This window comes from Dendrobates tinctorius, unplaced genomic scaffold (assembly GCF_039654945.1).
Source record: "Dendrobates tinctorius isolate UK_male_01 unplaced genomic scaffold, ASM3965494v1 ptg000011l, whole genome shotgun sequence".
Lineage (NCBI taxonomy): Eukaryota > Metazoa > Chordata > Amphibia > Anura > Dendrobatidae > Dendrobates > Dendrobates tinctorius.
Window position 1 is genome coordinate 7,792,087 of NW_027361679.1, and position 15,224 is coordinate 7,807,310.

A 15,224-nucleotide genomic window follows, 5' to 3' on the forward strand; every position below is an offset into this window, starting at 1 on the left:
GTGCAGACGGAAACGGATAAGGGGGATAGGATAAAACTGGACGATAGGGCTAAGGGAGAGGTTTATGTGTGCTTTGAGGGGCCGCTGGGGGCCCATTTAAAGAAAGAAGTGAAGGAGAAGATTTGGCGGGACGAGTATGTGGAGATATTTTCATTGCTGCCGTTGGAAAAGTTTAACCTGGATAAGGGGAAGAAGGACGATAGTAAAAAAGAGGAGGAAGAAAAGAGGAGGTGGCGTCTGATCCCGCAGACTTTTGTGAATTGGATGCAGGCATTCGCTATTTTGGCTAGTGTCATAGGGGAGAAGTCTCCGGATAATTGTTCTGGCCTTTTTTGTTATTTAGATGCTATCGGGGAGGCGCATCGTATTTATGGGGGCCAGGCGTGGCTGCGATACGACGAGCAGTTTAGGCAGAGGAAGGCGGTACGGCCGGAGATAAAGTGGGATCAAAAGGATATCGGGCTGTGGCTGAAGGTGATGGCCCAAGTGAGGTATGGGCAGTCCTTTCACGGGAGCAGGGGCAGCAGCAGTCAGCAAGCAGGTCAGGGTAGCAGTGCTCAGGCAACCCAGGGAGGAAGAGAGAAGTCGGGAGCGTGCTGGCAATTTAATGACGGGCAGTGCAAGTACGGGGCGGGCTGCAAGTTCAAGCACGTGTGCTCCCACTGCAACGGTAGCTCACACGGCGCTTCCAAATGTTTTAAGAAAGGGAAAGGAAAGCCAAATGTGGGTGCCGGTCAAGGGGGAGAGCCCGGTGAGGGTTCAAGAGATGGCCCCCTTTCTAAGTAGGTACCCGGCTCGGGCAGAGGCCAGCGTGCTTTTGAATGGTTTTGTTGACGGTTTCAGGATTCCACCTCCTGGCCATGTGGTTCCTTTTTCTGTTAAAAATTTGCGGTCGGCAATAATGCATGCGGAGGTAGTAGATGAGAAGTTAAAAAAGGAAGTGGATTTGGGCAGGATGGCCGGTCCGTTCCCCACGGCTCCTGTTGCGGGCGTGATTGTTTCCCCGTTGGGGGTTGTGCCTAAGAGGGAGCCGAATAAGTTTCGTTTGATTCAGCATTTGTCTTATCCAAAAGGCTTGTCAGTTAATGACGGTATCGATAGGGAGTTGTGTTCTGTGGAGTATACCTCTTTTGATACGGCGGTTAAGTGGGTGCGACGTTATGGGTCAGGGGCTTTGTTGGCAAAGACAGACATTGAGTCCGCTTTTCGGTTACTACCGGTTCATGCAGATAGTATCCCGCTGCTGGGATGTTTTTGGAGGGGGAATTTCTACCTCGATAGGTGTTTGCCGATGGGTTGCGCAATTTCTTGTTCCTTGTTTGAGACGTTTAGCACTTTTCTGGAGTGGGTGGTGAGGGATGTTACAGGAATGCAGTCGATCATTCATTATCTGGATGATTTTCTTTTTATTGGCCCCCCGGATTCGCCGTTGTGTAGGAATGCGTTGGCAGGCATGGTTTGGGTGGCGGAGCATTTTGGGGTGCCGCTGGCATCTGAGAAGACGGAAGGCCCTAAGGCTGTTATAAGTTTTTTGGGCATAGTTGTCGATTCGGAGAGGATGGAGTGTCGGTTACCAGAGGACAAGTTGGCATTGTTGAAACAGGAGGTAGACAGGATTTCGAAGTTGCGCAAAGTGACCCTCAAGGAATTACAATCCCTATTGGGGAGATTGAACTTTGCCTGCAGGATCATGCCTATGGGTCGAATTTTTTCTCGTCGTTTGGCTAGCGCGACGGCGGGAGTGAAGGCTCCGCACCATTACGTTCGCTTGACGAAGGAGCATAGGGACGATTTGATGGTTTGGCATCGGTTTTTGCGGAATTACAATGGGCGGTCGCTGATGCAGGAGGAGACATTGAGCAATTTTGATTTTGAAATATTTACGGATGCAGCAGGCGGCTTTGGTTACGGCGCCTACTGTAAGGGTAGGTGGAGTGTGGGGCGGTGGCCTCAGGAGTGGAAGTTGTTGGGCCTTACCAAAAACTTGGCACTATTGGAGCTGTTTCCTATCGTGGTAGCTGTTTTGGTGTGGGGTCCCATGTTCGAAAATAGGAGAGTGTGCTTTCATTGCGACAACGCGAGTGTTGTAGCGGTCATTAACAGTTTGTCGGCCTCCTCTCCCCCCGTAGTTAGATTGGTTAGGGTTTTGGTTCTTCGCTGTCTGGATCTGAACGCGGGGATTTCTGCAGTGCATGTGCCCGGGGTTACGAATTCAATAGCAGACTCTTTGTCTCGTTTTCAGTGGGGCCGTTTTCGAGAATTGGCGCCAGGAGCGGATGCCACGGGCGTGGAATGCCCTTCCTTTCTGTGGAAGGTGATTACGGAAGAGCAGGAAGACTGATTCGGGAATCCTTATCGCAGCAGACATGGTCGGCCTACGATTCTTCGTGGCGAGTATGGCAGAGCTGGTTGGCAGAGTGGGGTGGGGTCGAAAGTGATGAGGATAGGATGTTGGCGGTATTGTTTTTAATTGGGAAGGCAGCTGACAGCGGTTGGTCTGCTGCTAAGGTAAACAAGTTTGTAGCGGGTTTAGCTTTCGGTTTCAAGTTGCAAGGGGTGGGGGACGTTACGAAGAGCTTCTTAGTGAGTCAGGCGTTAAAAGGGTTTCGGAGGGGTAACAAGGCCGGGGACAAACGAAGGCCTATTTCATTTAGTACATTGGAAGGCTTAGGCAGAGTCCTTGGGGGTATTTGCACGTCAGTTTTTGAGTTGGCCCTGTTTCGGCTGGCTTTTTCTTTGGCCTTTTTTGGGGCAATGCGCATTGGCGAGGTGGTGTCAGGCAGCAGGGTTTCGGCGGGAGGGGTGTTGGCAGAAGATGTGGAATTTTGGGCGGGGGGCATTGTTTTTTGGATTCGGCGTTCAAAAACTGATCAACAGGGTAGGGGCAGACGTGTAGTTTTGGGGCGAGTTGATGGGGCATTAATGTGCCCTAGTGGCTGTTTGGAAGCATATTGGGGCGTATGGGCGGGTAGGACGGGTCCTCTCTTGTGCCATGCGGACGGCACCTATTTGTCTCGGTTCCAGTTCATTGCGGTTTTGAAGAAGGGATTGGTAGAGTTGGGCCTTCCTCAGGACATGTATGGGTCTCATTCATTTAGAATTGGTGCTGCGACCGAAGCGGACAGCCTTGGGTTGGGGGCTGATGCGATTAGGAGAATTGGCAGGTGGCAGTCGGATCGGTATTTACTGTATGTTCGGCGTTAGCTGCGTGGTTTGCATGTCCTCGATGTGTTTTTCCTATATTCTGTTGTGTTTTTTCCAGGTGGCGACCCCTTTCTTGCCTGGATATTCGGACACTCTTACGTTTATTGGGGTGCGCTACGAGCCGACGCGAGGCCAGATGGTAGGCAATTGGGCTTTGGGAGGGAGCAGGTGCTGGTCCGTTGGTTGGGTTTCCGAGGAATGGTATGGAGCAGGGTGCTCCTGGAGTTAACCAAGTCCGCTCGCTTGGATAGAACCCCCGACATTATTGTTTTCCATGTGGGGGGCAATGATTTAGGGGTCAGGCTGGTGAGAGAATTAATTAGGGACATACGTTCCGATTTTTTGAGGTTGTGGACATCGTTCCCGAACGTGGTGACGGTATGGTCAGATGTGGTACCCAGACAGAGGTGGAGGCAAGCGAGATCGTTGAAAGGGATTAACAGGGCAAGAGTGAAATTGAATCGCGCGGTGTCGGCGTTTGTGTCCAGGAACGGGGGCATTAGTGTTCGTCACTTTGAATTGGAGACAGGTGCCGGTAATTTTTGGTTGGCCGATGGGGTTCATTTAAATTCTATTGGTATTGATTTATGGGCACTGTCAATACAGGAGGGGATCGAGAGGGCCTTGGTGGTTTTGGGGCACTCACGAGCCTGAGGTGGTCAGGGCTGTTCGTGGTTGGTGGGGGGTGGGGTTCTTGGAGTTGACGGTGATTGGTCGGGGAAGGATTCGGAAGTAACATTCCCGACAGTTTAAAATGGTATGGGGGATCTGGCTTTTGGGTATGGGCTCTGGACGGGGTTTTACCTCGGGAGCTATGGTGGTTGGTCTCCCAGAAGGGGAGTTACGGTGCCCTCGAGCTGGGCTGGACGGCTGGGGGTAACATGGTGGAAATAAGTTTATAGCCAGATCTTTCTAGCTCCAAGAACCCTCCCCTCATAATTTTGAATTATTTAATGTTTATTGTTAATGTTTGTTAATAAAATTGGCCGCTGTGGCCAAAATTATCCAAAGAATTTAAATTGTACCGTGTCTTATTCTCAGGAGAAAGGAAAGAGGGGGATGATAGGAGGCGGTGAGGTATCGAGGAGAAGGTAAAACTGAAGTCGCCATATGCGGTCAAGAACGGGGCTGGGGAAGGGCACAGCCTAGGGGAAGCCCCCCATGACTGCTATGGGCGGGAAGTTTGAACTAGTGTTGTGCCAGTTTGAAATGGTTGGCCGGGAAGGGGGCCGGGGGAGGGGTTTAAGGTGGGGGCAGCCTGTATTAGGGAAAAAGTGCGGGAAAAACCGCACTCACCAGCCAGGAGCAGAGGAGAGAAGTCCCACCCACCCTCCCTGTTTTGGGTAGCATGTTGGGGGCTGCTAGGGGATGTACGTTTTATAAAAAAAAAAAAAAAAAAAAGGTGATCGGTATATAGATTCTTGTCAGGGTCTATACGAGGCGTCGTTGTTTCTGTTGTCACAGTGGCTGTGGGGCGGGGGGTGGGGTTCTTGGAGTTGACGGTGATTGGTCGGGGAAGGATTCGGAAGTAACATTCCCGACAGTTTAAAATGGTATGGGGGATCTGGCTTTTGGGTATGGGCTCTGGACGGGGTTTTACCTCGGGAGCTATGGTGGTTGGTCTCCCAGAAGGGGAGTTACGGTGCCCTCGAGCTGGGCTGGACGGCTGGGGGTAACATGGTGGAAATAAGTTTATAGCCAGATCTTTCTAGCTCCAAGAACCCTCCCCTCATAATTTTGAATTATTTAATGTTTATTACGGATAGAGTAAAATATACACGGGCGCTACCCGGCCACAAAATAGCTCAGATGCAGCGGATAGGGAGACAGGACTGTGTCAATTCCTGTTTGAAACCAAAGAATTGTATAATAAAATACCTTACCGCGCTATACTGAGCAAATATAAAAGGGAGGGGGGGGGGGGGGAAAGGGGGTTTATAAACCAATACTTACTTTTAATTGAAGGAATTTTGAGGAATATTCTTAGTGATATAGAGCGTTTGTCTGGCGGATACCTCGCCTGTGATGTTGTATTCGTGATTTCTTGTAGTGATCAGTGATACTGATAAAAGAATATGTTAATAGGATTAAAATATCAGTAGTGTTAATATCCTGTACTAAAACTTTAATGAATTAACTGTACTCACTATGATTTACTGAATATTGCTATTTCCTTCAGGTTGGTACCGTGGTGTTTACTGTGGTGCTTGCTGATAGCCCACTTTCACAGTGCTGGCCAAATAAAATTAAATACAATTAGTATTAATAACCGTGATAAAGAATCACAGCTATGGAGTAGCCGCTGCACTTAACTTATATTTGTGTGTAAGAAGTAAGCAGGAACAGTATCCTCTCATGTAAGCATAGTAAGGGCCCTGACGAAGAGGGAAGCCACCCTCGAAACGCGTTGGTTTGTGCCTTCTGTGCTCCCGTCCTTGTTTACCTAGCTTGTGACGTCACATAGCTCCGCCCCCCCCATCACGCCGCGTCCTCGCTGTTGCTTCCGGCCGGAGCACACGAGGTGCCGGCGTTCTCCCGCTCCCCCGCTACGTGCGGTGCAGCTTCATCCTCCCCGTGTGCAGGGATTTTCTGCGCCAACAGCCACCACCTAGGCTGATTGCGGCACTCAGCAAGCGGTACAAGTAAGTCCTGTTCGGACTGACCGTTTATTATAACATCACTATATCAAGTGGTTTTCTTCCTGTCTAGTGCCTGACATAACCAGCAAACCCTGCTCCTGCTTCATCCAACTAGCAGGAATTACCACAAGCACTCTACAAGTGAAAGTTTTCTTTCCAGCTAAAGCCTCATTACTATGCTTACATGAGAGGATACTGTTCCTGCTTACTTCTTACACACAAATATAAGTAAGTGCAGCGGCTACTCCATAGCTGTGATTCTTTATCACGGTTATTAATACTAATTGTATTTAATTTTATTTGGTCAGCACTGTGAAAGTGGGCTATCAGCAAGCACCACAGTAAACACCACGGTACCAACCTGAAGGAAATAGCAATATTCAGTAAATCATAGTGAGTACAGTTAATTCATTAAAGTTTTAGTACAGGATATTAACACTACTGATATTTTAATCCTATTAACATATTCTTTTATCAGTATCACTGATCACTACAAGAAATCACGAATACAACATCACAGGCGAGGTATCCGCCAGACAAACGCTCTATATCACTAAGAATATTCCTCAAAATTCCTTCAATTAAAAGTAAGTATTGGTTTATAAACCCCCTTTCCCCCCCCCCTCCCTTTTATATCTGCTCAGTATAGCGCGGTAAGGTATTTTATTATTTAATGTTTATTGTTAATGTTTGTTAATAAAATTGGCCGCTGTGGCCAAAATTATCCAAAGAATTTAAATTGTACCGTGTCTTATTCTCAGGAGAAAGGAAAGAGGGGGATGATAGGAGGCGGTGAGGTATCGAGGAGAAGGTAAAACTGAAGTCGCCATATGCGGTCATGTGGTATATCAGAAATGTCTGCAGGGAGGTCACACAAAAGCTGCCTCTACAATAAGTGAAGGAACATGGCAGCTAAATTAATTTCTGAGGTAATCATGATCCGAGATATGATGTAGGAGCTGATACTACACTAGTACACACTACACAATGTCTGAGGTGAATGTAGAGTAGTATATCAAACATGTCTGCAGGGAGGTCACACAGAAGTTGTCTCACAGACTGTAAGGAAAATGTAGCATGCACATGAGGGACATGGCAGCTACATGAATTGCTGAGGTAATATTGATCCCATACATAATGTAGGAGCTGATACTACACTGGTACATGATGTCTCTGAGGTGAATGTGCTCCTATCATCTGTCATGTGAGGTGATAACCCCAGTATTATACTCCCTGAAACTGCAGACATGCTTCCTCCTGTTCATCCTGTGTAAGAAAGAGAGAGAGACACAGATTTCCTGCTCTATATAAACCCCACCCTCCTCACAGTAACTCGCCAGGCACAGACATACTGTGCTTCTTCCTCTGAAAACAACATCACTCGTGCTTAAAAATCTACACCACTATACCAAAAAAGCTGCCGGAGTAAAGGCCCACGCATCCCCAAGTCATGTCCTCCTCCGCCTATGGCTCCAGTGGTTTCTATATTTTAATTTTTATATAAAGGAAAAATGGACCTCACAGTTTGTTGTGCAATTTCACCCAGAGTGCACGAATACCTTACATGTAATCGGGAACTACTTTTCAGGCACAATGGAAAGATCAGAAGAGAAGGAGTGCCATTTTGTAGTGCAGATTTTACTGTTATGGTTTGCGGGTGCCATAACCCACTGGAAGAGCCCCTTTGGTGTCAGAACAGCAGAACCCCACAAAAGTGATTCTATTTTACAAACTATACCCCTCAATAAATTCATCAGTGTTGTTATTGACACCATGGGTGTGTCACAGGATTTTATACCATTGGGCAGTGAAGAAAAAATGATTACATTTTTACTACCAAAACTTTGTATATCCCCAGATTTTACATTTTCACAGAGGGAAATGGGTAAAAATGGCATCAAAACTAGTAGCACAATTTCTGTTGAACATGCCAATATCATATATCTGCCTATACAGTACTGCTTAGCCACATTTTAGTGCTTGCTCATCAGTACAGACAGGTGCTATCCCAGGAGGCTTCTACCAAATGGAGAAAGTGACATTAAACTGGTCACTCCATCTTTCATTTAAAATAAGATCTGGAGGCAGGTTCTCAGGGAAATATATGTCTGGCCATAAATCTTAACAGCTCATTTACATGTTAAGAAAAATGTGGATTACTCTAGACTAAAAGACTGGATTACAGATAGATATCAATGCATCATTTTATTCAGCTTTCTATGACCTAAATGCCCATAGAGATGGCTTCAGGGGGTTGATCCCAGTGACAGATTCCCATTAAATACTTTACCACTTTGAATATTTTTCATAGCTGTGCTTCTCCTTTCGGCTCCAACAGCATTCCACCTTTTAGTGGTATCTAAATACTTAGTCAAGATGACATTTGGTGTAGTGGTGACCATGTTCTGTTCTGGGCAGCCATGAGGAATATATATGAGAGATCCAAGATAAGTGTCATCTAAGGCGCCCAACAAAGTTTCTCCCATGATATCTCCTGAAAAAAAAAGGTAAATTAAGCATAGTTTTTCATTAACATATCAAATAAGAGGTTGTTTGTCATAATGGTAATAGCATTTACTTAACATACTGCTCTGGGTAAAATATTAGTTGGATAGCTATTGACTTTTGCCTGCTTTTTATATGTTTAAGATAAAGGAATTTTTTAGTGAGATGTTGTGTTATATTTTGTTCTGTAGTAGTTGTGGGGAAGGTGACTTGACAGACAGATGTGACTGGTAGTAGGAGGGGACGGTTTGTGCACAAGAAACGGAAATTGACAGGATAGAAGGGTGACAACTGGGAAAGGTGGATATGAGAGTGCAGTACCTGGAAATGACCACAAGATGGCAGGGGGAGTAGCTTAGGACTCAACATCATCTTATGGCTTGAGAAACGCTTAGTCATGGGGGGTGGGGAGATAGAAACCCAGGAGGGGAATTCCCGGTGAGAGAGGGGATAAATAGAACAGGGTAGGGTTCCAAGCAGTCTAGTCCAGGGAGGAGCTTGGTAGAAGATGGTGAAGAGAGAAGAGCTCGACCAGGGGACGGACAGCAAAGAGACAGTCAGGGGGGTGGCCCAACCCGACAGACCGCAGGACAGACGAGGCCCCGGGGGTACCGATTGGACGATGACCTCAGGCAGGTGAAGCACTGGTGGTAGATTGGTTTAGGACAGCCCCAGCGAAAGATCCGCGAGGGACGTTACTTCGACTGGAGCAAAGGTGCAGGTACCCGGGCCTGGAGACAGAGAACTGTAAAGAAGCTGCGGTGCATGGTTTTGGTCGTCAGGAGGATGACAAATAAATCTGGAACTGTTACTAGTGAAATCTGTCTCCGCCTCGTCCTTGCATCGCCTGGTGTTTGTGTCATCCGGACAGAGTAAGCAGTGGTCCACCCCCCAACCCCGGCCCCTACCACATAGTGAAGCTCCACCTTTACTTACCGTAACTTTGAAGAATATACTGTATATTAATATATATTTAAGTAGAAGGTCATGTGACGAAATGGGAATCACTCCCTCTTTAGCTATTTGGATGCATTTAAGCAATAAAAATGACTATCCTCCCAAAACTTTTATATATTCTTGAGAGTTTACCCAGATCATTCCCTCTCAGAGATTTACGTTTTTCAATTGGTCACTTTAAATTTCTCATGGGCAGGAAAAAGTCATAGAATTCCAAAGTCGGTAATGTTAGCTGATAAAAAGATGGGAGGCCTAGCAGCACCTATCTTTGTTCAATATTATTGAGCATCTCAGTTCCGCACAATCCCATTGTGGTCTTTTAAACCTGCCTATACGAAATGGATGGAGATTGAAAAATTATGGTTAGCCCCAGGTCACCCCAACTCCCAGATATGGAATAGGTCTATTACAGGGGTCCCCAACCGCCGGTCTGCGGCCCAGCACCGGGCCGCTGCAGTGCCCTTGCCGGTCCGCGGACACAAGGGGAGCCAGGGGCGGTCAGTGGCGTAGCGGGGGCTGGGGCGGCGCGCAGCAATTCTTAGTGGCGGCCAGGGAGCGATCCAAGCAGCTCCGCTGCCTGCAAGAGGGAATAGCAGGAGCGGAGCTGCAAGGACCCGTCCAGCTTCCTGCCCGCCGCCCACGCTTCCTGTCTCTGACTGACACAGAGAGGAGAGCGCGGCCGCTGCTGTGTCAGAGCGAGGAAGCGCGGGCGGCCGGCAGGTGAGAGGAGAGAGGTGGTGTGTGTGTACGTATAATGTGTATGTGTGTGTGTGTCTGTCTGTGTGTGTGTACATGTATGTCTGTGTGTGTGTACGTTGGTCTGTGTTTGTGTAGCCTGGCCCTGGAGGAGATGGGGACATGAGGAGAAGACCGTGAGGGGAGTGATGGAGAGACAGCAGTGATGGGGTGAAGGCAATGATGGGGAGAAGGGAGTGATGGGGAGAAGGGAGTGATGGGGAGAAGGGAGTGATGGGGTGAAGGCAATGATGGGGAGAAGGGAGTGATGGGTTGAAGGCCATGATGGAGAGACGGCAGTGATGGGGTGAAGGCAATGATGGGGAGAAGGGAGTGATGGGGAGAAGGGAGTGATGGGGAGAAGGGAGTGATGGGGAGAAGGGAGTGATGGGGTGAAGGCAATGATGGGGAGAAGGGAGTGATGGGGAGAGGGGAGTGATGGGTTGAAGGCCATGATGGAGAGACGGCAGTGATGGGGTGAAGGCAATGATGGGGAGACGTCAGTGATAGGGTGAAGGCAATGATGGGGAGACAGCAGTGATAGGGTGAAGGCAATGATGGAGAGATGGCAGTGATGGGGAGAAGGGAGTGATGGGGTGAAGGCAATGATGGGGAGAAGGGAGTGATGGGGTGAAGGCAATGATGGGGAGAAGGGAGTGATGGGGTGAAGGCAATGATGGGGAGAAGGGAGTGATGGGGTGAAGGCAATGATGGGGAGAAGGGAGTGATGGGGTGAAGGCAATGATGGGGAGAGGGGAGAGATGGGGTGAAGGCAATGATGGGGAGAAGGGAGTGATGGGGTGAAGGCAATGATGGGGAGAAGGGAGTGATGGGGTGAAGGCAATGATGGAGAGAGGGGAGTGATGGGGTGAAGGCAATGATGGGGAGAAGGGAGTGATGGGGTGAAGGCAATGATGGGGAGAAGGGAGTGATGGGGTGAAGGCAATGATGGGGAGAAGGGAGTGATGGGGTGAAGGCAATGATGGGGAGAGGGGAGTGATGGGGTGAAGGCAATGATGGGGAGAAGGGAGTGATGGGGTGAAGGCAATGATGGGGAGAAGGGGGTGATGGAGCACTTATTCAAAACCTATGGTGAGTTGAGTCACATTATAAATGTTATTTAATTATAAGTATGCACTGCTACACTACAACCGTGTCCATAGCCCCACCCCCTTATGACCAAAGCCCCACCCCTGCCACACCTCCATCCCCGCCCTGCCGGGCCATGGAAGAATGGTCTTGCTTGAAACCGGTCCCTGGTGCAAAAAAGGTTGGGGACCACTGGTCTATTAGGTCCAATGATGCACACCAGAAAAATATGGAGGGTCTGCTCTAAAAATTCCGTCTGGCATCAACGAATTCCACTCTTACTTCCTTCCTTTTCCATCTGAATTTCCCTGAAAGTCTAAGCCACTCCATGACAGGGGTATGGACTCAATCTGGCTTGTTTAACTTCGTTGACATAATCAACTATAAAATGCAAATTTTACATTCCTATGACAAGCTGAAAACAAAGTTCTCTTTCATTAGTCCAATACATTAAGATTAAGAATACTTTACCTCATCATTATTCCACGGTCTACAGGCCTCCATTCCTACCTCTTTCAAGAGACTTTGCAAGAATAGTTCAGCAAAAGGTTTAATTTCTAGTATTTACAATATTCTACAGACTCAGGACACAGATTCTTTAACTAGACACTCTGATATGCTCAAATGGGAGAAATATCTGGATAAAACACTGACCATGGTAGATTGGAGAAATGATTGGACCAGAGCAGTTAAGACTGCATCTTGTATTTCATACAAAGAAAATCTGTACAAAATTCTTCACCTCTGGAACCATATGCCTCAATTTTTACATAAAATTATCGTATATACTCGTGTATAAGCCGAGATTTTCAGCACATTTTTTTATGCTGAAAATGCCCCCTCGGCTTATACATGAGTCATTGTGCAGAAACCAGCGGGGGAGGGGGAGCGGAGGCAGGAGCTAGTGGCTGGGACATCATACTCACCCTCCTGTGCCATCTCTGAATGTCCCTGCATCCTCCGTTGTCCCAGGGCTGGCAGCTTCTTCCTGTGTTGAGCGGTCACATGGTACCGCTCATTAAGGTAATGAATATGGACACAACTCTACTCCCATAGGCGCGGCGTCCATATTCATGACCTTAATGAGCGGTACCACGTGACTGCTCAATACAGGAAGAAGCTGCCGGCCCCAGGACAACGGTGGATGCAGGGACGTTCAGCGATGGCACAGGAGGGTGAGTATGACGGAGGAGGATGGGGGAGGAAGCACGGAGGAAGACGGGGGAGCACCGAGGAGGACGGGGGAAGCACGGAGGAGGACAGGGAGCACGGAGCAGGATGGGGGAGCATGGTGCAGGACAGGTGAGCACATAGGAGCATGGAGCAGGATGGGGGAGCACGGAGCAGGACGGGGTAGCATAGAGCAGGATGAGGGAGCATGGAGCAGGATGGGGGAGCACAGAGGAGCATGGAGCAGAACGGGGGAGCACAGAGCACGACGGGGGAGCACAGAGGAGGATGGTGGAAGCACTGAGGAGGAAGCGGGAGCACTGAGGAGGAAGCGGGAGCACTGAGGAGGACGGGGAAGCCCGGGGAGGACAAGGAGCTGAGCCATACATAGAAGGAAGGGACGGAAGAGCCGAGCCATGCATACTGGGAGGGGGTAGAGCCATACAAAGCAGGACAGGGATGAGGGGACAATGCATACCCGGCTTATACTCGAGTCACTAAGCTTACCCAGTTTTCCGTGGCAAAATTAGGGGCCTTGGCTTATATGGTAAACCATCTCTTCTTTCCTTTGCTGGCTTTGCATCTTGTCTAGAGGTTTTATTTTTCATATTTTTTGGGACTGCCCTATTTTGAGGCTCTATTTTCCATATTTTTGGGACTGCCCTCTGATTAAAACGTTTTGGGTGAAAGTCTAACTCCTCACTAAGCAAATTTTTCAGAGTAGATGTCCCTCTAGATCTTCAGCACTTTCTATTAAATATTTTCGCCGGGGTCCATATCTAAGAGATCCATTAAATTGCTTTTATACAGCTCTGGCAAAAATTAAGAGACCAGTGCTAAATTTTCAGTTTGTCTGATTTTTCTCTTTATAAGTATATTTTTGAGTAAAATGCAAATTGCTCTTTTATTCTATAAACTACTGACAGCATTTCTTCTAATTTCCAAGCTCTAAATTTTGTGCTTATTTTCAGAAAATGAGGCTGGTTTCACATTAGCGCTTTTTAAGCGCACGCACGGCCGGGGGTAGCTCCGCCCCTGAGTCGGCTCTCTGCCCGGCGTGCCCGCCCCTTGCTTGTAGCGCCGCCTCCTAGCGCACAGCGGCGCCTGCGATCGGCGCACCCTATCTTTAGCATAGGGTGCGCAGATCGTGCGCAGGCCGTGCGCTAGTTGCGCTTTGACCTGCGCTGCGCACTTTTGACGGTGCGATGTGCGCGCCAAAATCAAACTTTTCGGATTTTGGCGCGCACGGCTTGGGGGCGGAGCTACCCCCGGCCGTGCGTGCGCTTAAAAAGCGCTAATGTGAAACCAGCCTTAGAAATGGTCAAAATAACAAAAAAAATGCAGTGCTTGCAGACCTCAAATAATGCTAAAAAAAACTAATTCATAATCATTTAAAAATAATAATACTAATGTTTTAACTCAGGAAGAGTTCACAAATCTATATTTTGTGGAATAACCATGATTTTTAATCACAGCTTTTATGCGTCTTGGCATGCTTTCTGTCAGGAACACCGCACTGAACTTGCTCACTGAGCCAGTGCGCGTGTCCTGAGTAAAGCGAACTGTGCTCAAAGATACCTGTGGAGCGGGCAGCAGCCGAGTAGATGCGTACTTCAGAGCCGCAGGACCTGAAGCACGTGACTGCTAGGGGCATGGCCTAAACTCCAGAGAGCTAGGAGCTGCAAGAGAACTCCTAGCAGGGTAACTGCGAGACAAAGTTACCAAGGGGCATAGACAGGGAGGATAGTCAGGACGTAGCCAATGAGTCATACACAGGGATAGTTGCAAGGTACAAGAGGGGCGAGCAGAGCGTAGTCAGATCACAGGCAATGAGTCATACACAGAGAGGATAGCGCAGTACAGAATCAACAGGTAAACTCACAACGGGAAACAGAACCGGGTCAGAACCATATAAACAAGCTATAACAATGAACAGGCACAGGCACACAGAGGTCAGCACACTCGGCCAAAGGCAAAAGTATAACTGGCAGGGATTGGAGCTTCCCAGGGGTTTAAGAAGCTCTCCCAGAACCAGAAAGAGGCCACAATCATTAACCCCAGGTGTGCAGGTCAAAACCTGCAGTGAGCTCCAGACATTAACCCCTGACGTGCAGCTCAAAAACCTGCACTGGGATCATGACACTTTCCACCAGTCTATAGCACTGCTTTTGGTGACCTTATGCCACTCATGGTACAAAAATTTAAGCAGTTCTTTTTTGTTTGATGGCTTGTGACTATCCATCTTCCTCCTGATTACATTCCAGAGGTTTTCAATGGGGTTCAGGTCTGGAGATTGGGCTGGCCATGACAGGGATTTGATGTGGTGGTCCTTTATCCACAAATTGATTGACCTAGCTGTGTGGCATGGTGCATTGTCTTGCTGGAAAAACCAGTCCTCAGAGTTGGGGAACATTGTCTGAGATTGGGGTGGCCATGACAGGGATTTGATGTGGTGGTCCTTTATCCACAAATTGATTGACCTAGCTGTGTGGCATGGTGCATTGTCTTGCTGGAAAAACCAGTCCTCAGAGTTGGGGAACATTGTCTGAGCACAAGGAATCAACTGTTTCTCCAGGATAACCTTGTATGCAGCTTGATTCATACATCCTTCACGAAGATTAACCTGCCCAATTCCAGCCTTGCTGAAGCATCGCAGATCATCACCGATCCTCCACCAAATTTCAGAGTGGGTGCAAGACACTGTGGCTTGTACGCCTCTCCAAGTCTCCGTCTAACCATAAGTCGACCAGGTGTAGGGCAAAGCTGAAAATTAGACTCATCAGAGAAGATTACCTTACTCCAGTCCTCTATGGTCCAATTCTTTATGGTCTTTTGGCAAACTTCAGCCTGGCTCTCCTTTGCTTCTCATTGATGAAAGGCTTTTTTCTACCTTTACATGACTTGAGCCCTGCCTCTAGGAGCCTG

The 15,224-nt window shown here is 48.2% G+C and overlaps 1 protein-coding gene across 2 annotated transcripts in view; it reads right to left on the minus strand.

The window, feature by feature from the left end:
* LOC141100922 (venom factor-like) overlaps nt 1-15,224 on the minus strand; it is a 481,958-nt gene that overhangs the window by 176,469 nt on the left and 290,265 nt on the right. For both annotated transcript variants that reach the window (XM_073589703.1, XM_073589701.1), the window contains exon 24: nt 8,134-8,337. In XM_073589703.1, coding sequence (XP_073445804.1) covers nt 8,134-8,337 — 204 coding nt within the window. The remainder of the gene's footprint in view (nt 1-8,133; nt 8,338-15,224) is intronic.